We start from the raw sequence: 21608 nt of genomic DNA on the forward strand, positions 1-21608 counted from the left end.
ATTTTACCACGGGGGAGAGCGGACATATTCAAAATAACCAAATTGAGTGCTGAAAATCATTTGCACCAATTTGGTTATATGAATCTCTTTGATGTTTGGGTTCCACATAAGCGAAAAAAACCTCCTTGACCATATTTCCGCATGTGATTCTTTACTGAAACATAATGAAAACGTTCCGTTTTTAAAACAAATTGTGACGGGCAATAAAAAGTGGATACTGTACAATAATGTGGAATGGAAGAGATCGTGGGGCAAGCGAAATGAACCACCACTAACCACACCAAAGGCAAGTCTGCATCCAAAGAAGGTGATGTTGTGTATGTGGTGGGGTTGGAAGGGAGTCCTCTATCAGGAGCTCCTTCCGGAAAACCAAAGGATTAATTCCAACAAGTACTGCTGCCAGTTAGACCAACTGAAAGCAGCACTTGACGAAAAGCATCCAGAATTACTCAACGGAAAATGCATAATCTTCCATCAGGATAATGCAAGACCACATGTTTCTTTGATGACCAGTTAAAAACTGTAACAGCTTGCCTGGGAAGTTCTGATTCATCTGCTTTATTCACCAGATATTGCACCTTCAGATTTCCATTTATTTCGGTCTTTACAAAATTCTCTTAATGGAAAAAATGTCAGTTCCCTGGAAGACTGTAAAAGGTACCTGGAACAGTTCTTTGCTGAAAAAGATAAAAAGTTTTGGGAAGATGGAATTATGAAGTTGCCTGAAAAATGACAGAAGGTGTGGAACAAAAGGGTGAATATGTTGTTCAATAAAGGTCTTAAGTGAAAATGAAAAATGTCTTTTATTTAAAAAACTGAAGGTACTTTTGTCCTGCCCAATAGATATTTCTGTATTATTTCATCTTGGCCAATTTTGATAAGCTAAAAATGAAATCATTTTAATTTGCTTCATTACCATTGAGACTGGATGTTTTTTCATAAGTTACTTGGCTCTTAATTTTATGAAATGAATTGGCATAACTTTGGGGTTGTTGATTTGCAAGTGCCCTTTCAGTAAATGCTACAGATGTTTCAGACGTCAGTATTAGTGACCGGTGTTTCTTCCTGGATTGCTTTATACTTTTGTTCGTGATTTTCTTAACAACCTTATTGACATATAATTTATATACCATAAAAATCACTGTTTTAGGGAATTCTCTGGCAGTCCAGTGGTTAAGACTCCACTCTTTCACTGCCAAGGGCGTGGGTTTGATCCCTGGTCGGGGAACTAAGATCCTGCAAGCCGTGCAGCACAGCCAAAAAAAAAAAAAAAAAAAAAAAAAAATCAGTGTTTTAGGTATACAATTCCATGATTTTTACTAATTTACCGAGTTGTACAACCATCACCATAATCCAGTTTTGGAACATTTCCATCACCCCACTGAGATCTCTTGTGCCCATTTATATATACTTAATCCTAGCTTCCTAGGCAACCATTAATCTACTCTCGGTCTTCTAGATTTGCTTCTTTGGACATTTCATATCAATGGATTTATGATGGTTTGTTTACATAGAAATATAGAAGCTTTTTACAGACTTTTTCTTTATAATTTTGCCTTCATTTTCGTGTTTAGAAAATCCTCCTCAGATGGAACTTTCTGGTTCCAGTGTTTGTCATAGAGTCCTTAAGTTTGTGGAAATTAGGAGCTAAATTTGTGAAGGTTTGCAATAAGAAATATTTTAACATTCTTTTAAAAATTCTTTGTTAGGAGTAAAGCCATCATTAGGAGTTTGGACTCCAGAAGCTATTTGTCTGATGAGAAAAATTGTACAGAACAAAATGATCACAGTGAAAGTGGTGGACAAGTTGGAAAACAGTTCCGTGGTGGAACTTACAGATAGGTCTGTGACGCCCCACGTCAGTGTCACCAAAGGGCTCATCGATGCAGGCTTTGCTGTGGGGGACAAGGGGGTAGTGACAGAGAAAGCCCAGTGACATGAAAGAAGCCCGTGGTAAGTAAATTGTCCACCAGATCATGTCCGTGCTGGAATTCAGGTGGCCTTGTGAATGTACGGGTTCTCATACTTTAAACAAGAATTGATGTTGAGTACCTTTTGTCCTTTTAAAGCACGCATTCATCTAAAGAGTGTGTTTGGGTCACTGGCAGCTGAAGATCTATCAGAAATGTGAATTTGAAATTTGGAATTCAGTGAGGTAGTAATGGTTAATTCTCATACTAACTAACTTTCCTGCAAAGTCACTAAGAAAGTCATTGGACATTCAGTTCTCCAAAAGCAGACTCTTTAGCAGCCCTGCTTCCAACTCCCCGCTCTGGCCATTTGTTTTGCAAATCGTCCATTCATTTTCACGCAGTTCCCTCGGGTGTAGAAGCAGAAATCAGTCTGTTGGAGTGGACGTGGGTTGAACTTGCTGTCGATCAGCCAGTAGATGTTGTGGTCTGTATGATGTATAGTCCTGGAGAATTTTACTGCCATGTGCTTAAAGAGGATGGTAAGTTGACTCTTATTTATTTCTCTTTACAGTACACTGGCATAGATAATAGGTCAAGTTAAGTTTGTTATTGGGTGGTGAAACTGTTCTCTTTCCAGTAAAGGCCAAGTGGGTATTTGTACTTTCAAGAAAGATTTGGTTTTACTTGGTTGCCTTTTATTCCATTGTAAGACATTATTTCTGTGTTCAATAGTCTCTGTTTAAACCAGCTTAGATTTCACAGAATGTCTCCTAAATTCATTTTTGAAAAATTTTAATTGTTGATCTCATTGACGTACAGCATACATACAGATAAGTGCACAAATACGAGTGCAGCATAACAAATTGTCACAAAGTCAAAACCTTGTGTAACCAACATCTGGTTACCAGTAACCTGGAAGTTTCCTTCATGTCTCCTGACAATCACTGCCACTTCTTTCTTTCAGAACTAAACATGATCGTGCCTTCTAATAATAGCATAGATTAGTTTTTCCCATTTATGAACTTTATATAAATGGAATCATACAATATGTACTCTTCTGTGCCTTGTTGCTTTTTTTTTTTTTCCACATTTGTGAGTTTGGACCATCATTTTCACATGTGGCTGTAGCTTGTTTTCTGTTGCTGCATAGTGATCCATTGTATGAATGTACTGCAGTTTACTGTTCCTTTCTACTGTTGGACATTTGGGTTATTTCTAGTTTTCAGTATAAAATGTTGGTAAGAATATTCTCATACAAATTTAGCGCACATGCATTTCCATTGAACATGTACCTAGGAATGAAATTACTGGCCAAATCTTAAAGGGTATGTGTATTTTCAGCTCTGATCCATGAATGCTAAAACGTTTCCAAAGTGATCATGGCAGTTGTTAGTTTGAGAATTCTAGTTGCTCCACATCCTCACAAATGCTTTGTGTTTTCCGTCTTTTTCCCTTGAGCCGTTGTGGTGAGCATCATTGATTTTAACCTCTCTAAGTTTTGGGTTTTCTCTCTGTCAAATAAGGATGTTACCCTAGATAACTAAGTTCCTGCCTGGCTCCCAATTTGTGAGATTTGTCATCCCTTCATACAGAATCATCTGGTAGATAGGCTACTATTTTAAAATATTTGCCACTTTCTTATTTTCATAAGTGATTGTACAAGCATATGGTACAAATTTTAAAGTTACAAAAGAGAATATAGTGAAAAGTAAGTTTCCCAGTTCCTCTTCTCAGATTTCTAAATATCCTTCCAGTTCCTTTTCTCAATGTTCTTAATATCTTTCCAAAAGTACTCTATACATATGCTTGTTTGGATATATATATTCCTTTTTATGTAGGCATAAATGGTAAAATAAATAATATTTGCACTTTGCCTTTTTCTTCCACTCTGTCTTGGATATCAGTTCACATAGTGTTTCCTCCGTTCTTTTTAAAATATACTTTTAATTTTGGAATAATTTTAGATTTACAGAAAAGTTGCCAAGATAGTACAGAGAGTTCCTGTATACCCCTAGTTTTCTCTATAGTACCACAATTATGTAAGATGTTAACATTTGTTACAACTTAAGAGACCCACATTGGTAAATGTCTATGAACTAACCTCCAGACTTTATCTGGGTTTCGCTAGATGTCTTTTCCATTTCTGGTAGTGTCCTTTTTCTGTTCCAGGGTACCACATCACTGTACGTCCTCATTCCTTTTCATGGTTACATGGTATTCCCCTGTGTGGGTTTACCCTAATTTAGGTAACCTAGGTATGGATAGCTGAAGGATTCCTGTGTAAAAGCATTTATTACTAAAAACAATTCTTGTAATCTGTGATTTTATTCTGAGACTATATCCTTGAGACAAATTCCTAAAATTGTACAATAGTTATTAAGTCAAAGGATATGTGTGCTTGTGCTCTTGAGAGAGTGCCCTCAAGAGGTAGGTCATCCAGGCTGATTTCCACCATCAGTGTACGCAAGTGCCCTCTCCCACACCATTTCCTGCAGTGTGTCCTTAAACTTTCTTATTTTGACTAATTTGAAAGGTGAGAATTTAACTCAATACAATTTAATTTCCGTTTCTGTGAATGGGTCTTCGCCACATATTTAAAAGATATTTTTATTTTACTTGTATAGTGTTCAGATCCCTTTACTTGGCATTTTAAAGCTCTCCACGGTCTGTATCTTTCCAAGCACATCTCTGGTGTTTTTCTCAGTGATTCACCTTTCCATTGCTCTTCTCTGCCAGACTGCTCCCAGCAAGCATTTTTTGGCTGCTTAATTTGGTACTTTGCCTCAGAGCCATTTCTTTTTCTGGAATACCCTCTCCTTTTCTAGCAAACAAGTCATACTTCAGATTTCTCTATGAAGCCTTTAGTGCACAGAGCTCACCTCTCTGAAAGTCCTTAGCAGACACTATCTGCGCCAACCATTTAGTAATTACATATACTGCTTCAGGACAGCTTATATGTAACTTCCTTTCTGTGCGGGCTTGTGCACTGTTTCCTGGTCCACATGCAAAGCTCATGCTCTAGCATACTGCCAACAATGGCATAATCATGGCTCTGTGCCCAGTAAATTTGTTTGTATGGGGTTTACTGAGAGTATTAACTAAATAATGACTTATTTGCCCAATTTCTTAATAAGGAGAAGGGAAGGGTATTTGGTGTATTTTATAGTTGCTTGGGGATGTGCCTGGGTTTTTATGATCAACACACTTTCCAACTTTAAATGAAAATCTGTTACTCTGCATGTTTTTTAAATATTAAACACTATGTGTATTGTGTTTTCAGCTCTAAAGAAACTCAGTGACTTGAACAAATTGGTAGCAGAATTTTGCCAGCAGAAGTTGCCTAATATTTTTAAGGCAGAAGTAGGGCAACCTTGTTGTGCTTTTTTTGTAGGTAAGTTGCAGTTGGCACAATATTGACTATATTAGAATCTTTTATTTCTTGACATTCAAACCTCATTTTTAATGTATTTTCTTCCTGATGTTTAAGCAGATATTTTTCATTATCAAAATTAAATGAATGCTTAAAATACCGTGTTTTTTTGTCTCTCCTTGTAACAAGGAGCCTCCAAATGATACATTCTTACCTAACTGTCAAATGCTTTTCTTTCCAGAATTTCTGATAATATTAAAAGCTAGAGAATGGGAAACCTGTTCACTGCAGATTCATTGTTTCTTCTGGTCACCCTGTGCATGTTTATTTTGAAAATATGTTTGATGAAAAACACCTTAATTTCATTGCATGTTTTTCTGTTTATTTTTTCTATTATTTACCAAGTAACAAGTGAAACAATCTCATTAGCGGTGAGAATATTATAAGTCTTACAGTTTGACAAATATGACCAAGTTTATTAAGTCTTTACTTCACTTAATATTCTGCTTATTGGTTAGGTTATGAATGAAATCTTTGTAGTAGATGTTAAAGTGTGATGCTATAAAAACTTTGTTGATATTCTAAGAATGAATCTTGAGAATTCTCCTAGGGATTTCTGAATTAAAAACTAAAGGTGTTGTCTGGGAAGAGAAATATATTAGCTACTTTAGACAAAGAATGGTCTTTTTCAAGATAAAAATTTCAAACCTTAATAGAAGGGAAATATTCCATGTTACAAATTTTGTGTTAAATCTAGGTGATGGTAATTGGTATCGTGCTTTAGTCAAGGAAATCTTACCAAATGGAAACATTAAAGTACAGTTTGTGGATTATGGAAACATTGAAGAAATTACTGCAGATAAACTCCAAATGATCCCATCCAAATTTTTAAAACTTCCATTTCAGGGGATACAGTGCTGGCTAGTAGGTATGGTGCAGAGTAAGAAATTTTCTCAACTGTCTTCTAATACTTAGAGTACATAAACTTCTCAGTATTAATATATTTATAATTTTAATATTTTGTGTAAGTTATTTTCTGTTTCATATTATAAAATTTAGAAACATATTTAAAGATACTGGCCAAAATGTTCAGTGTTGATGTCAAAGTAAGGAAGCAGCTGCTTTTCTATACTTATGATAGGAGTGAAAACCGATGCTTTCTTTTGAAGACATTTTAAAGCAGGATTCCTTAAGAGCCTTAAATATTCTTACCTTTTGTCTTAGCAAGTTTACTTTTAATAATTCATCCTAAAGAAATAATCATGTGATTTCACAAAGTTCACCTACATGGAAATTCATTATACTGCTGCTAATAATAGCAAAACAACCTAAATAGCCAATAGTAGAGGCTTGGTTAAATGAGGATCCATATAATGGGTAGTGGTGGTACCTATTTCATAGGTTTGTTGTGCAGATTATTAAATGAATGTTTAGATCAGGGTCTGGCACTCAAAGTTCTGTTAAGTGTTCGTTCTTATTACACAGTCATTAAAATGTTAAATATGTGTTGATGTGAAGACTAGTTCATGATTTAAGTGAAGGAAGCAAGTTATGAAAGAGATGGCAGGATGGCATTGTGATTAAGAGGACAGATTAGAAGCAGCTCTGCTGCCTACTAGCTGTGAGACCTTAGGTAAACTGTTTAAACTCCGTGCTTCCTTTTCCTCATCTGGAAAATAATGGTACCATCCTCAAAAAGGCATTAAGAATAAAAGAGATACAAGGCATAAAGCACTGAATAGTGCCTAACATTATAACTTTTTATTATTATAAAAATTTCTTTATAAAAGAATTATGACTATATATGTGCATATGTGTACTTCCATATGCACATAAAGATTATGAAAGCTTGGATACCAAAATGTTAATAGTGGTCATGTCTAGAAGCATTAGATGCTTTTTATTTTTCCTTTTGCCTGTTTTCTTTCTACTTATTTTACACTAAGTATGTTTTGGATTATTGTTTTTAATCACCATGTTTTATGTCAGTGTTTCTTAAAATATGACCCCTCCACCCCACAGCCAGTAGTATCAACATGAGAACTTGTTAAAAATGCAGATTCTTAGTCCCCACCCAAGACCTACTACTAAATTGGAAACTCTAGGGTGGGGCCCCAAAATGTGTTTTCACAAGCCCTCTACGTAATACAGATGCACACTCACATTTGAGAACCACTGTTATGAAGATAAGGGTATAAGCCAAAGTTATCCCAGAAATATAATTTTTGGTTAAATAATTAAAAATGATATTTTGAAATTATCATTGGAAAACTGTCCACAAAGGTGAAAGTGTACGTTTAACATCTTTTACCAGAATAGTTGATAACTCATCATTGTGTATGTAACCATAGTGGCTTTTTTTTTTTTTTTTTTTTTTGCGTTACACGGGCCTCTCACTGTTGTGGCCTCTCCCGTTGCGGAGCACAGGCTCTGGATGTGCAGGCTCAGCGGCCATGGCTCACGGGCCCAGCCGCTCCGCGGCATGTGGGATCTTCCCGGACCGGGGCACAAACCCGTGTCCCCTGCATCGGCAGGCGGACTCTCAACCACTGCGCCACCAGGGAAGCCCCCATAGTGGCTTTTAAAATAAAATAATTCTATTTTTGCTTATTGCGAAAACTGCCAGGTGAAGATAAGTTAGTGAGGAAAGTAAAGACGGATCCTGAGCCTCCTAAAACAGTAGTATATTTGTAGATGCATTATTTGCAACTCAGGCACTGAGGATGTAGATATATAATTGATTATTGAGAAATGATATTCAGAATCACTGACCTGAATGGTAAACTTGGGGAGGGTCCAGTCCTGGATTATTGAGGCAAAAAATGCAGCTTTGGGGCACAGAATTCTTTCTTTTTTTTAAAACATCTTTATTGGAGTATAGTTGCTTTACAATGGTGTGTTAGTTTCTGCTTTATAACAGTGAATCAGTTATACATATGTTCCCATATCTCTTCCCTCTTGTGTCTCCCTCCCTCCCACCCTCCCTATCCCACCCCTCTAGGTGGTCACAAAGCACCTAGCTGATCTCCCTGTGCTATGCGGCTGCTTCCCACTAGCTATTTTACGTTTGGTAGTGTATATATGTCCATGCCACTCTCTCACTTTGTCCCAGCTTACCCTGCCCCCTCCCCATTTCCTCAAGTCCATTCTCTAGTAGGTCTGTGTCTTTATTCCCTTCTTACCCTTAGGTTCTTCATGACCTTTTTTTTTTTTCTTAGATTCCATATATATGTGTTAGCATACGGTATTTGTTTTTCTGACTTACTTCACTCTGTATGAAAGACTCTAGGTCCATCCACCTCACTACAAATAACTCAGTTTCGTTTCTTTTTATGGCTGAGTAATATTCCATTGTATATATGTGCCACATCTTTATCCATTCAGCTGTCGATGGACACTTAGGTTGTTTCCATGTCCTGGCTATTATAAATAGAGCTTCAATGAACATTTTGGTACGTGACTCTTTTTGAATTACGGTTGAAAACTTCCCTAATATGGGAAAGGAAATAGTTAATCAAGTCTAGGAAGCATAGAGAGTCCCATATAGGATAAATCCAAGGCGAAACATGCCAAGGCACATAGTAATCAAACTATCAAAAATTAAATAAAAAGAAAACATATTAAGGGCAGTATTCTTCTTAATGCTGTTTTATTTGTTAGCTATACAGCCTAGAAACAAACACTGGACCAGAGAAGCCATAGCAAGATTTCAGATGTGTGTCACAGGGATAAAACTCCAAGCCCGAGTGGTTGAAATCACTGAAAATGGAGTGGGAATTGAACTCACCGATCTTTCCACTTGTTATCCCAGGGTAATTGCTGATGTTCTGATTGATGAACATCTGGTTTTAAAAGCTAGTTCACCATGTAAAGACTTAGTGAAAAACAGTCCTGTTAATAAACATGGTCTTCAAATTGATGCCCAGTGGCTTCAAGGTAACATTTTTAAACTGCTATTTAAATTTATGTTATCCTTTGCTTTTATAGGCTATGAAAATTTTTCTATTCCAAGTGACTTGATTTTCCTGTAGAAATATGCTTTGTGGAAATAGATTAGTAATAGGTAAAGTTAGTTTAATATTTATTGAAACATGGTTTTTTATTAAACACTACTCATTTTTAATGTAATTACTTGTTAGGCAGACGTGTATCATAGAGCTATGTATCCTTTAAAGTTTGAGTAAATTTTAAGAATTAAATATACTACAGAAATGGAAATATACTACTGAAATATACTATAGGAATGTAATAGTTTAAGGATTCATATTATAGATTGAACTTTTTTGTAATGCACACCAAAATCCCTCAAATTAAACAGATTGTTTTATGAAAATACAGATTTTTGTTTTGGGAATTTGGGAATGTTGGTATTCAGTAGAATACTAAATTTTATCTTTTTCATGAGAGACCTGTATTTCGTATGTTTTCAGCCACCTCTTCAGCTGAGCAGTGGAGGACAATAGAATTGCCAGTTAATAAAACTGTACAGGCAAGCATATTAGAAATCGTAAACCCAAACTTGTTTTATGCTCTACCAAATGAAATGCCAGGTAAGAAACCAAACAAAGTTTGAGACATATTTATGCTGGTCTTTTAAAGTGTAGAATGAACTTACCTGAATTCTTTAGGAAGTGATGGGGAGAAGAAGGTGATGATTTCTGTTTCACTCAGTGTTTCAATTGATCATAATAACACTTAAGGAAAATTTAATTATAAAAACATGAATGTGGGGCTTCCCTGGCGGGAAAAAAAAATTTAGATTTACAGTTTAAAAATGTATTTAGTTTCCCTCTTCTTTTGTATGACAACTAGATCTACAATTTCCCTTTCTTTCTTCCCAGTAGAAATGTGTCATAATTTTTGTTTAGATAAGTGTTCTGTATTATGTTATTAGGTTTGCATAAATAGTATTCACAGCCTACCCATGTAGTTACTATAATTACATTTTTATTTTGCAGCCTTTTTTGTTACTAGTGTTCTATGTACTTTCACTAATGATCTCCAGTTCTCTGCATTGGTATAAATTCTCTCCATGAATACTGCCTGTACTTTATCAACTTTTATCATATTGTAGGCAGCTACAGCCTTCTGACCCACTCCTATTCAGACTGCTTGTCCTCCAGACCTGAGCTGTCATCCTGAAATTTTTCTTTCACCATCATGCTGGAGATTGTTTCAGCACGAACCCCCTATGTTTCTTGGATTTCTCTCCCACCCCACCTTGTTGGCTAGATTTCTCCCTCCCTCGTCGCAACTTGTTTTCTGGATCCTTTACTTTTGATTTAATATTTTGGTATTTCTATCTCATCCTCTAGAAGCTGAGAAAAGGTACATGTAAATAAATTTTGTTATCTTTCATGTTTGAAAAAGTCTTTATTCTACCCTAATAGTTACTTGATAGCTTACCTATAGATAGAATTCTATGTTGGAAATCATCTTTCTTTTAAAATTTTGAAGGCATTGTGGGTGTTGCTGGTGGAGAGGTAGATGTCATTCAGGTTCTCCAAACTTTGTATGAATTTTTTTCCTTCTTTCTGGAACTTTTGGTAATCTCTTCATCCCAAATTTTGAATTTTATGATGTGACTCAGCACTGTTTTTCTTTTCACCATTGTACTGAGCACCCAGTGGGTGGGCTCTTTAGAAATTCATGAGCTTCAGTTTTGAAAATTTTTCCTGAATTTTTTTTTTTGGCGGGGTTGGTACTCGGGCCTCTCACTGCTGTGGCCTCTCCCGTTGCGGAGCACAGGCTCCGGACGCACAGGCTCAGCGGCCATGGCGCACAGGCCCAGCCGCTCCGCGGCATGTGGGATCTTCCCGGACCGGGGCATGAACCCTCGTCCCCTGCATCGGCAGGCGGACCCTCAACCACTGCGCCACCAGGGAAGCCCAAGTGTGTGGTTTTTAATAACTGTCTTGTACTTGCTTCAAGGATGGAAGGTCATTTCTCCGAGGATGTTAATATTATTCTTTTAATTTTCATGGTCTTCTCCGTCTTTGGGTCTGTTTCCTTGAGTTCCTGTTTGTTTTGGTCTTCTCTTTCATGTCAGAAACTTTCTTCTACTATCTGGTCATCCTTCGCTGCTCGTTTATGTAAGGTGAAGCCCTAAGAAGCTAATTGGAAGTTCCTTTGTGCACAGGCAGAGCTTGTCTGCTTAGTGGACTTTCCTGTAGGGTGACCTGGCTCTGCCGTTTCACTGGGAACTCTTGATGCCTGTGTCTTGAAGTGGTTTTGCTTGAGGTGGTCGTCTCCTGCCTGGAGTGCGTAGCTTGCCTGACAGGGTTCTTGTAAACTCCCTCCTCTGCTCTGCCTCATGTTCCCCAGTCTGTAGTCTTTCTGGTTCATCCTCTCTGGAGAGGAAACCAGTCTTCTGCCCGTGGGTAGGATCAGTTACCTGAAAGGGGGGGGTATTTTCTAAGCGTTATTAAAACACGTAAACATAAAACTGATCATTCTCTTCAGCAACTTTAAAAATAGATATTACATGTAAATGTGTTTATAAACTAAAGTTTATTCACATGCCTCGGGGAAGCAACTCTGCTTCCGTTATCCAATCCCCGTTTCATCTCCATCTTTGCTCCAACTTTTTAATGAGTAGCATCAATTATTGAGCCTTGATTGCTTGAGGATTTGAGATGCAAACTGAGATGCTTCTTGGCTTCTTCTTCTTTTTTTTTTTTAACATCTTTATTTGAGTATAACTGTTTTACAATAGTGTGTTAGTTTCTCCTTTACAACAAAGTGAATCAGTTATACATATACATATGTTCCCAGCTTCTTGGCCTCTTTACACCCAGCTTTAGTTGAGCTCTGCCAAATCATTTCCACTCATATTTGCTTTCCACCTTCCACTATTAACATTGTCTTCCTTCTTGTTCTCTATCCTTGTGATTTTAGGCCTTTTTCTATTTAGTCTTGTAACTGTCTTTTGAGTAGAATCTGCAAGGAGTAGATGTAATGCACGTATTTAATCTAGACTCCTTGGCGTGAAGTCAGAAATCTTGGTGTGAATTTCTAAGTGATGTAAATGTAACTGTGGATAACCATCTTAAAGGAGGAGGGCATCATTGAATGTAGCTTCTCGCCTGAGATTCCTCTATTTTCAGGTGATGATTTCTGGTACCGTGCCATTGTTCTGGGGACGTCAGCTGCTGATGTGAAAGTGCTCTATGCAGACTATGGAAACATTGAAACTCTGCCTCTTTGTAGAGTGCAGCCAATCTCTGCCAGCCACCTGGAGCTTCCTTTCCAAATTATTAAATGTTCCCTTGAAGGTAGACAATTAAGTCACTTTCCAATTTGGGTGTCTGTGGGATTTTTTTCTCTATTATAGCACTAAGTCTGAAACAAATGGGTATTTTAGGACTTCCCTGGTGGCGTGGTGGTTAAGAGTCCGCCTGCCAATGGGTTCGAGCCCTGGTCGGGGAAGATCCCACATGCCGTGGAGCAGCTGAGCCCGTGTGCCACAACTACGGAACCTGTGCTCTAGAGCCCGTGAGCCACAACTACTGAACCCACATGCCACAACTACTGAAGCCTGCACGCCTAGAGCCCCTGCTCCACAGCAAGAGAAGCCACTGCAATGAGAAGCCTGCACACTGCAACGAAGAGTAGCCCCTGCTCACTGCAACTAGAGAGAGCCCACGTGCAGCAATGAAGACCCAACACAAACAAAAATAAAATTAAAAATTAAAAAAACGGGTATTTTAAGCAAGGGCCCAGATTTCTAAATATCAAGCAGAGTTTACCAAAAAATCTCATACCTTTTATTATTCTTTCATCTCACAAAAATTACGTTCATTTGTTCCATCTTTGTTTTACAGATTAGTTTCAGAGAGTCAAGGCTCAGAGATTCTGGTTTGCCTCAGGCTGCAAAACTAGTTAAGTGGCAGGGCCAGGGTGAACTGGGGTCAGTCATCTGACCTCTTGTGCGCGGGGAGTGGGGGGGCGTCTTTCTGCTTTGTCACAGAGGCTAGAGACATTCAAATGGCACCATTTGGGGGCTACCTTCCTATTCATACCATATCTGCGTATTTATTCAGCCCTTCAGTTGGAATTTGAATAAAAGCTAAAATGCTAAAGTAGCGTTTTATTCTTACTCCTGATTTCTTTACCCAGAGGTCCCAGTAGATAATAACACACTGATTTCCTCACAGTCTGCTTTGGTTTTGACTCAGAGAGTTGGAAAATTATCTTTATTATTGTTTGCTTCTACCATTAGAATATAAGTCCACAAAGGCAGACATTTGTCTGTTTTGTGGCTTCTAGACCTAAATTAGTGCTTGACATAGTAGGGATTGAGGAATATTTATTAAGTTTGAATTTTTTGAATGCAACAGCAGTAGTACATCAAAGCATACCTAAACCTAGCTAAAATCAGTGAACCTTTTGCTTATTATCCTTAGATAATTGATCTAAATATCATTTTTCAGGAACTTGAAGTTTAACTCTAATATTCAATTTTTTTCCAGGACCCATGGAATTGAATGAAAACTGTTCTCAATTAATAATAGAGATACTGAAAAATTTCATGTTGAATCAGAATATAATGCTTTCTGTAAAAGGATTTATCAAGAATGTCCACACAGTGTCAGTTGAGAAGTGTTCTGAGAATGGTACTGTCAATATAGCTGATAAGCTGGTGATGTATGGTCTGGCAAAAAACATCACATCTAAAAAGCAAAGTGCTTTAAATTAAGGTATTTTTTTCAAGTTTAATTAATAGCAGATGTAAGTGTAGCCAAGAAAAGATGTAATCAATTTAGTTGACCTGATCTTTCCTTATTCTCCGTGGCCACGTTCACTCTGTCATCATCCTCTACAAATCCAGCGGCAGGGTGCTAACTCATGTTGCCACCTCAGAGGAGTCATCTGGTAGGAAGCAGGCCTCCCAGTCCAGATTTTCCTTAGATCAGGCTCAGCAACACTGTTGATAGAATTGATGCTGAGAGCTTTAGAAATGTCAAGCTTTCAGAGTAGCTTCCAACTTCCTTTTGATCCTGATCAAAGTGAGAAGAACTCACGTATTTGAAAATGGATCTTACTGGTTATTTCATAAGATGATGCTTTGGCAGACCTGCCCTCAACCAAAAAGAGATATCCCGTGTATGATAGGCAAAAGACCTGAAACCTCGGAGGTAAGGGCACTCATTTGTTAAAACCCAGGACAGGAGTAGATAACATAAAGCCCAAATGAAAAATTAATTGATCAAGTCCTTTGTAGTTGGAAAGGATCTGCCCTGAGGGGCAGATCTGTATATGTTCAGACTGTAGGTTTTTGTTTTGCCTGTTATTTATAGTGTTAGTTGTCTAATAGCTTTTTGCATTTGCTTTTTAGAAAAGGTGAACAGTATGAATTGCTGCTGCTCAGAGCTACAGAAACAAGTGGGTAAAATTTCCTTTAAGTGAAATTTTACTCCCAACATTTTTAGGAATGAAATAACACCATTTCTTCTCACGTTCAGGTTGAAAAACATGAACAGATTCTTCTCTTCCTCTTAAACAATCCAACCAATCAAAACAAATTTACTGAAATGAAAAAATTGTTAAAAAGTTAAGTAAGTTAAATTTGATGTTTTTGCACTTGGGTTACCCCCAGCAGGACATCTCCAGTCATGTTGTCATGGCAGAGCTAATGGGGTGACACCCGTTTTGAGGCTGTTCTTTATTCTGCAGTCTAATGATCTGAGGTCTGGCTGTAGTGTTTCTGCTGTCTTCCTAGGTTTTGTTTGGTAAGCTCCCTTTGACACTGCTGGTGGGACTGAGTCCAGGGCTGTCCGGGTTGCAGCGTCCTTTCCTTAATGTGTTTGACATAGAGACAGCTCTTGATGATATTTGCAGGGACTTGTAAAAATTGTTGTGAGGTCAAGCTTAGCCTGAAATTCGTTGTGTCTGGAGTGAAATTAACTCTCCCTTGTACGTACTTCTATTAAAAAAAAAACATTTAGCACTTTTTGTGAAGAGGTTCTAAGAGGCCAAGAACAGAAAATGGGCTGTACTGATAGTATATTTCATTTTGAAACAAAACATACTCTTCCTTTTTCGGCTGCAGTGACTCTAGTGGTTAAAGACTACATTGGTGGATTTTGAATAGTGGTTCCCCTGCTTTTTATATAGTGCCTGGGATCCTTTGTTCTAAGGTGGCCCTCGGAAATTGTTTTGTGATCAGTAGCCAATTAGAACTTCTCATCAAAATGAAATTGTCCTCGCGACTTTGAATTGATAGAATTCTAGCTAAAAGCAAAGGTTCTTTGACTTACTCAGTATGTGCACTCTTGCTGGCTAATGTGCAGTTTGTATCTGACCATTTGCAAGTAGCTCCCAAGGTCCTCCTGCTCTCTGGGGCTCTGGGTGTAGCAACTCTCAAGGAGCTGCCTACTGGGGTCAAACCTATTCTCCACAAGATAATGGACAGTTGTTTTGTTTCTGTTTCTAAGAAAGTATGACTAAGTTCTAAGCTAAATATAATTTATGCAAGATCAAGAGTTTTGATTCTCATGATTTATTTTGAGATTTATTTTACTTCACAAGTTTTGGGTTATTTTTAATAAATGCTGACTTGCCAGTTACAACTTTCAGTCCTTTCTAATACATAAAGTTTTAATACTGCTGTTTTGTGTACCATACTTGAGTTTAAAATCTTAAATTTAATGATAATTTAAATTTCATAGATTGAGGAGCATGCAATGACATGAACTTCTGGAATTTAGTCCTAGTGCCAAATCATCATATTCCTAATCAAGTTGACTAACAGTATGTGCTTTAATCTTTATATGTGTGCAATAAGCTTTTTTCCCCATAAGAATATTGAGTGTGTTTGGGTACACAACTTCAGATGAAACCTGTATTTTCTGTTGTTTCTAAATAGATTGAAGACATTACTTTAAAAAAAAAAACCACTTGATTTAAAGCGTAGTGGTTGAACTGGCTTTACCCCTACTGCAGGAATAAATACATAGTTTGTCTACCTCTGAGTACAGTGTAATACCTTATATTTGAGTAGTGCATTATTTAATAGTCACATATTTAATCTTCACAGTGCCCAGAAGATTAAAAGAAGGTAGGCCTCATTTTATAGATGAGGGAGGTGAAGGCTCAAGGAGGTTAAATGGCTGCCCAAAAAACCACACACACAGACTGGAAAGTAGGTCTTATGATGCAAGCTGAATTCTCTGTACCGCCATTTGCTGCTTACCTGTAGCTGTGCTACAATATCATTTTAGATTAGATCAGTTCTGGAGGGCAAGAAACTACGGGGTTATTTTACTAGAAAAAATTCCTTACATGGTTCCTTAAGCACGCTTCACTTCATTGTGGTGAAAATATAGTTGGATAATTGTTTAAATTATTCTTCCTAGAGAAAGATAAAGTGTGCTTAAAGTTTCAGTGTTTCATCATCTCTGGAGAAATTTGTTTTAATTTGTTAGTAATTTTATTGTAAAATTGCTAAACTAGGAGTGATGTGGTGATGAGAACATAAAACTCTGTAATCTATTATTCAAAAGTCGTAAGTATTTCAGCATACAAGTTAATAAAAATATTTTTTATATCTGGAGGAGAGCAAACAGCTGTATTTTATATCTGTGAAGGGGAGTACAGACAGCTGTATTGGACATAAAGCACTGCTACTGTGGCGGTGAATTTTTTTTTAGCTGGCACATTTGAATTAATTTCAGTTAAAAGTGAATATTTGGTTTGCTTTTACTTAAGATAGAAATTAAGAACCATGGTAATTGAGTTTTTATATAAGGCATAATGATAGTTGATTTTTCTCTTGCAGAAACACTCTCTTGGAGATCAACACTTAAGAGAAAGGAAACAGCGAAGGCTAGACTTACGAGAGAAAGTACAGCATCTTGTGTTTTTGTTTCTTAGAAACTTTGTGTGTGTGTGTGTGTGTGTGTGTGTGTGTGTGTGTGTGTGTGTGTGTGTTACACGGGCCTCTCACTGTTGTGGCCTCTCCCGTTGTGGAGCACAGGCTCCAGACGCACAGGCTCAGTGGCCATGGCTCACGGGCCCAGCCACTCCGCGGCATGTGGGATCTTACCCGGACCGGGGCACGAACCCGTGTCCCCTGCATTGGCAGGTGGACTCAACCACTGCACCACCAGGGAAGTCTGCATGTATCCTTTTAAACCATGATTTTCTCTGGGTATATTCCCAGGAGTGGGATTGGTGGGTCATATGGTAGTTCTATTTTTAGTTTTTTAAGGAACCTCCAAACTGTTCTCCATAGTGGCTGCATCAATTTACATTCCCACCAATAGTCAAGAGGGTTCCCTTTTCTCCACACCCTCTCCAGCATTTATTGTTTGTAGATTTTTTGATGATGGCCATTCTGACCCGTGTGAGGTGATGCCTCATTGTAGTTTTGATTTGAATTTCTCTAATAATTTCTGATGTTGAGCATCTTTTCTTGTGCTTTTTGGCCATCTATATGTCTTCTTTGGAGAAATGTCTATTTAGATCTTCTGCCCATTTTTTGATTGGGTTATTTGTTTTTTTGATATTGAGCTCATGGGCTGTTTGTATACTTTGGAGATTAATCCCTTGTCAGTTGCTTCATTGGCAAATATTTTCTCCCATTCTGAGGGTTGTCTTTTTGTTTTGTTTACGGTTTCCTTTGCTGTGCAAAAGCTTTTAAGTTTCAGTAGGTCCCATTTGTTTATTCTTGTTTTTATTTTCATTACTTTAGGAGGTGGATCAAAAAAGATCTTGCTGTGATTTATGTTTAATGCAGAAAAACTATAGGGTGAGATCTTGAATGTATTGCATCCCAAAGGACAAAAAATAAAATTTCTAGAACCTATTGTTAAGATATTTTTAGATTTTTTTCACCTGCTGAATTATGCTGGGGGAAAAAGTCTAAATTTCATCTATATGATCCCTTTCAGTTCTTACACAACATGTATACTTAACAAAATATAAGTCTGTCTGAATTGTGCACCATATCTTTGTAATCAAAATGATAATATTGCATTTCCAGGCCTCACAGCTAAAATTAGAAGTAAACCTCAGATAACTGCCCTTATGGAATCAACGTTATGGTCTATGGTTTCTCAAGAAAAGCTCTCACTTCCCATCCTTAATATCTCCCTCAAAAATCGATAAGTAATCAGGCCCCATGTAACTGAATTTTACCCATACTGTAAGCATTAGGCAACAAAAAAACCACTTTTTTTCTTCCTCAGCCATGTTACTGTTTTTAAGTAATTTAGAAAGTGTGGGCTGGGAGACCTTACTCGGTTTCAGAAAATGAAGACTTTGAAATCAAATCTTCAGTCTATCAGAATCTAACTCCTTGTGAAGAAATGGATCTGCTAAGAGGGAGGGGCTTTCCCCAGGGTCACGTGGCTGGTCAGGGCCGAGGCCGAGCAGGACCCCGGGTCTCTTAACTCTGGACACAGCACACATTGCCAGAGTCTGTGAAGGAGCTGGGGGCTTTGGAGGTAGGTGCCTGGGGAAGATGTTAGGCTGTCCTTTAGAGTCACTGGAGTAGTCTTCCCTGGGTTTGGGGGATTTGAGTCTTCTCCAGGCTACTATAGTCATGGCAAGGAGCAGCCTCTAGGGTCATATCTGTGCCCTGGGAAAGGCTGAGCCGTTGTGGTCTTGTTTGGAGGTGTGACTTGAGGAGCTCACAGAGCTGATTGCTGATGCTTTATTTTCTTGTCCTGGCCCTATAGTTATGTCAACATGCCCTCTTTCCTGTTGCTGGAAGCCATCTGCATTTTCCTGTTTGCCGAAGGTAAGTCTTCTTGGTTATGGGGCACGGGTTAAGGTGTTGAGGGGTTTGGTTTGCCTCACGTCCTGTTGATTTTAACTTGTAAAGTTCTCGAGTGCATTTGTGTTTCTCCACTCCACGGCCACCTGCCTACTCTAAGCCCCATCATCTGGTGCTTGGACCACTGCAGTAGCCTCCTTACTGGTCTCCAATCTCCTTGGATTCTCCTGGTTCCCATCCATCCTGTTTTTCACACATCGCCATTTCAAAATGCAAATCTAATCATGTCTGGACCTCTCTCCTCTCCTATCCCCTACCTGAAACTTTTAAGTGATGTCCTATTGCTCTTAAGAGGCCCTGCATGGGACTTCCCTGGTGGTCCAGTGGTTAAGACTTCAACTTCCAATGCAGGGGGTGCGGGTTCGATCCCTGATTGGGGAGCTAAGATCCCACATGCCTGGGGACAAAAAACAAAACATTAAGAAAAAAGAAAAAAAAAGGAATCAATATTGTAACAAATTCAGTAAAGACTTCAAAAAGTGGTCCACATCAAAAAAAGAAATTAAAAATAGAGGCCCTGCCTGATCTGATCCTGTGCCACCTGGTGTCCCCTCTGGAGCCCCCTCTGTCCAGCCTTTGTGTTGCAGCCCACACTCCTTCCAGGCCTGCCCAGCGCCCTTGCTCCCTCCCATCCTACGGGTTCTCAATTATGGTGGCCTCTCTGCCTGGATCATCACCTCACCCCAACACTGCTATTCTGGTAAACTCCTATTCATCTTCCAGCACCCAGCACAGTTCCTCCTGGACCCCCAGATCAGGTCAGATCCCCCTATTAAAACCTCCTGTAGTGTAGAATTTCTCTGCTGTGTAGCACTTAACAGAGATATGAGTTTATTTCTGTGTGAATTTTTAAAAAATAATGTCCATCTTCTCTACTGGACATAAGCTCCATGAGAAAGAGACTGCCTATTCTTCATTCACCACTTACTGTGTGATCTTGGCTCCTAGCACTGAGCTTGGCACATAGTTGGTGCTCAAGGAGCAGATTAATGAATGAATTATGGAGCAAATCAATTTTCTGTTTACTTCCCACTTTGGCCCTCCCAAGTCCTAGCCCCTTTGAAATATGAGATGGTAGAAAGGAATAGTGTGTTTTGTGGATTGTCGTCCAGCGAGTAAGGACCAGTGGGCTGGGTGGCTGTCTGAGGCTAGCCCAGGGTCCTCTTGCGGTCTCTTCCAGTTCTTCCCTGGTCTGTGTTTCTGTGAGTAGGGGTACATACACTCTCTGCTCGTTGGCTGCTGTCACCACCTGCCTGTTCTCCGGAGCCTCAGGGAGATAAGAGAGGCTGGAAGAAGGCTGTGCTTGCCCAGCCCGCCTATCCCCTCTCTTGAAGCCATGTGGGTGCTGAATGTAACACAGTAGCTTCATGGCCAAGGAATTGGGGAAAAATGAGATGTGTTTGGGGACAGGGCCCGAATGCGGTCCCTGGGGGCCCAGGCACAGTAAAGGTTTTCTTCTAGCTCATCGTGGAACTTTATCCTCTGTAGCCTGTCCAGTTTATAGAGCACTTGATCTGACCACCCCTAGGTTGTACAGATGAGGCAGGGGAGGCCCAGAGAGATTCTGTGATTTGCCTGGGGCTGCACAGCTATCAGTAGCAGGGCTGGGATAAAAACCCGCCACCCACTCCACCCCCTCCCCATCCAGCTTCTTAGCACCATCCATTACCCCCACCCTCCCCAGGTAGGTGGTCCTCAGAGGTGTGGGCTGACTTGGTTGGGGGAGGAAGCAACAGTCACATGTTCATCAGCTCCCTGTTCCAATGGGGACTTGTGCAGAGTCCTGAGGTAGTTTCACAGGGGCGCAGTGGGGACATCACCCCGGTACCCACTCCCCTGAAGGAGGCCTCACCTGAAGCCTGGCGCCTGCCAGGACAGCTGGGCACATGGTGCAGAGTTACATCTGTAGTGAGTGGTCTCTGGTCACGGAGCACCTTCTCCCTCCCATCCGGGGCGATGGCTGGTCTGTCTCCAGCTGGAGAATTTGCTGGTAAGACATTTTAAAAGGAACAGGACCTTAGGGATTCCTTAGCTCCTGGACCCTTTGCCAGTAATTCATGGGCTCATTCAGGAAAGCTTAGTGCCTACGGGCTTTGACTACAGAGTCAAAGGATGTGAGCATTTTTATAGTTCTTAATTCATTTGGCCAAACTGTGTGCAGAGAGCTGGGCTGGGCTCTGTGGAGGACAGGTGGAGGTGTTCCTGCCCTCGGAGAACTTCCGGGGGTGCAGGGCTCATGGGAGCAGCACCGCGTCACGGGATGGGCTGCAGCAGGAACCCCCCCAAGTTGACAAGATCTTGATGATGTCGAGTGCACTGACGCAGAAAGCCTCCATTTCCTGGAGGACCAATTTGCTGAATTACTGAGTGATTTTTGTGATCTTTTGTTTTTGGAGTTTGGGGGGTAGGTGTTGCCTCTGCTTCTGTCCCAGCGTCTGCCATGTGTTTTATGGAAGTGGATTTTTTTTTTCTTTAATTCAGTCTACTGTCTGTATTGTAGTTTATGTCTTGTTTCTGCCTCTGGTGGCAAAATGGCAGTGGTGGA

General features: G+C 39.3%; 2 protein-coding genes across 2 annotated transcripts in view; both read left to right on the forward strand.

Moving 5' to 3' along the window:
- LOC131748042 (tudor domain-containing protein 1-like) overlaps positions 1–14840 on the forward strand; it is a 35239-nt gene extending 20399 nt beyond the window's left edge. Inside the window, 10 exon segments of the mRNA XM_067023188.1 lie at positions 1710–1924; positions 1926–1953; positions 2315–2452; positions 5194–5304; positions 8944–9219; positions 9714–9833; positions 12390–12557; positions 13755–13982; positions 14621–14667; positions 14748–14840. Coding sequence (XP_066879289.1) covers positions 1710–1924; positions 1926–1953; positions 2315–2452; positions 5194–5304; positions 8944–9219; positions 9714–9833; positions 12390–12557; positions 13755–13982; positions 14621–14667; positions 14748–14840 — 1424 coding nt within the window.
- A 4103-nt stretch (positions 14841–18943) lies between these two features.
- Positions 18944–21608, forward strand: part of LOC131748043 (von Willebrand factor A domain-containing protein 2-like) — a 37413-nt gene continuing 34748 nt past the window's right edge. The window contains 1 exon segment of the mRNA XM_059050146.2: positions 18944–19027. Within this exon segment, the coding sequence (XP_058906129.1) occupies positions 18976–19027 (52 nt within the window). The 5' untranslated portion in view covers positions 18944–18975.

Source organism: Kogia breviceps, chromosome X (genome assembly GCF_026419965.1).
Source record: "Kogia breviceps isolate mKogBre1 chromosome X, mKogBre1 haplotype 1, whole genome shotgun sequence".
Taxonomy (NCBI): domain Eukaryota; kingdom Metazoa; phylum Chordata; class Mammalia; order Artiodactyla; family Physeteridae; genus Kogia; species Kogia breviceps.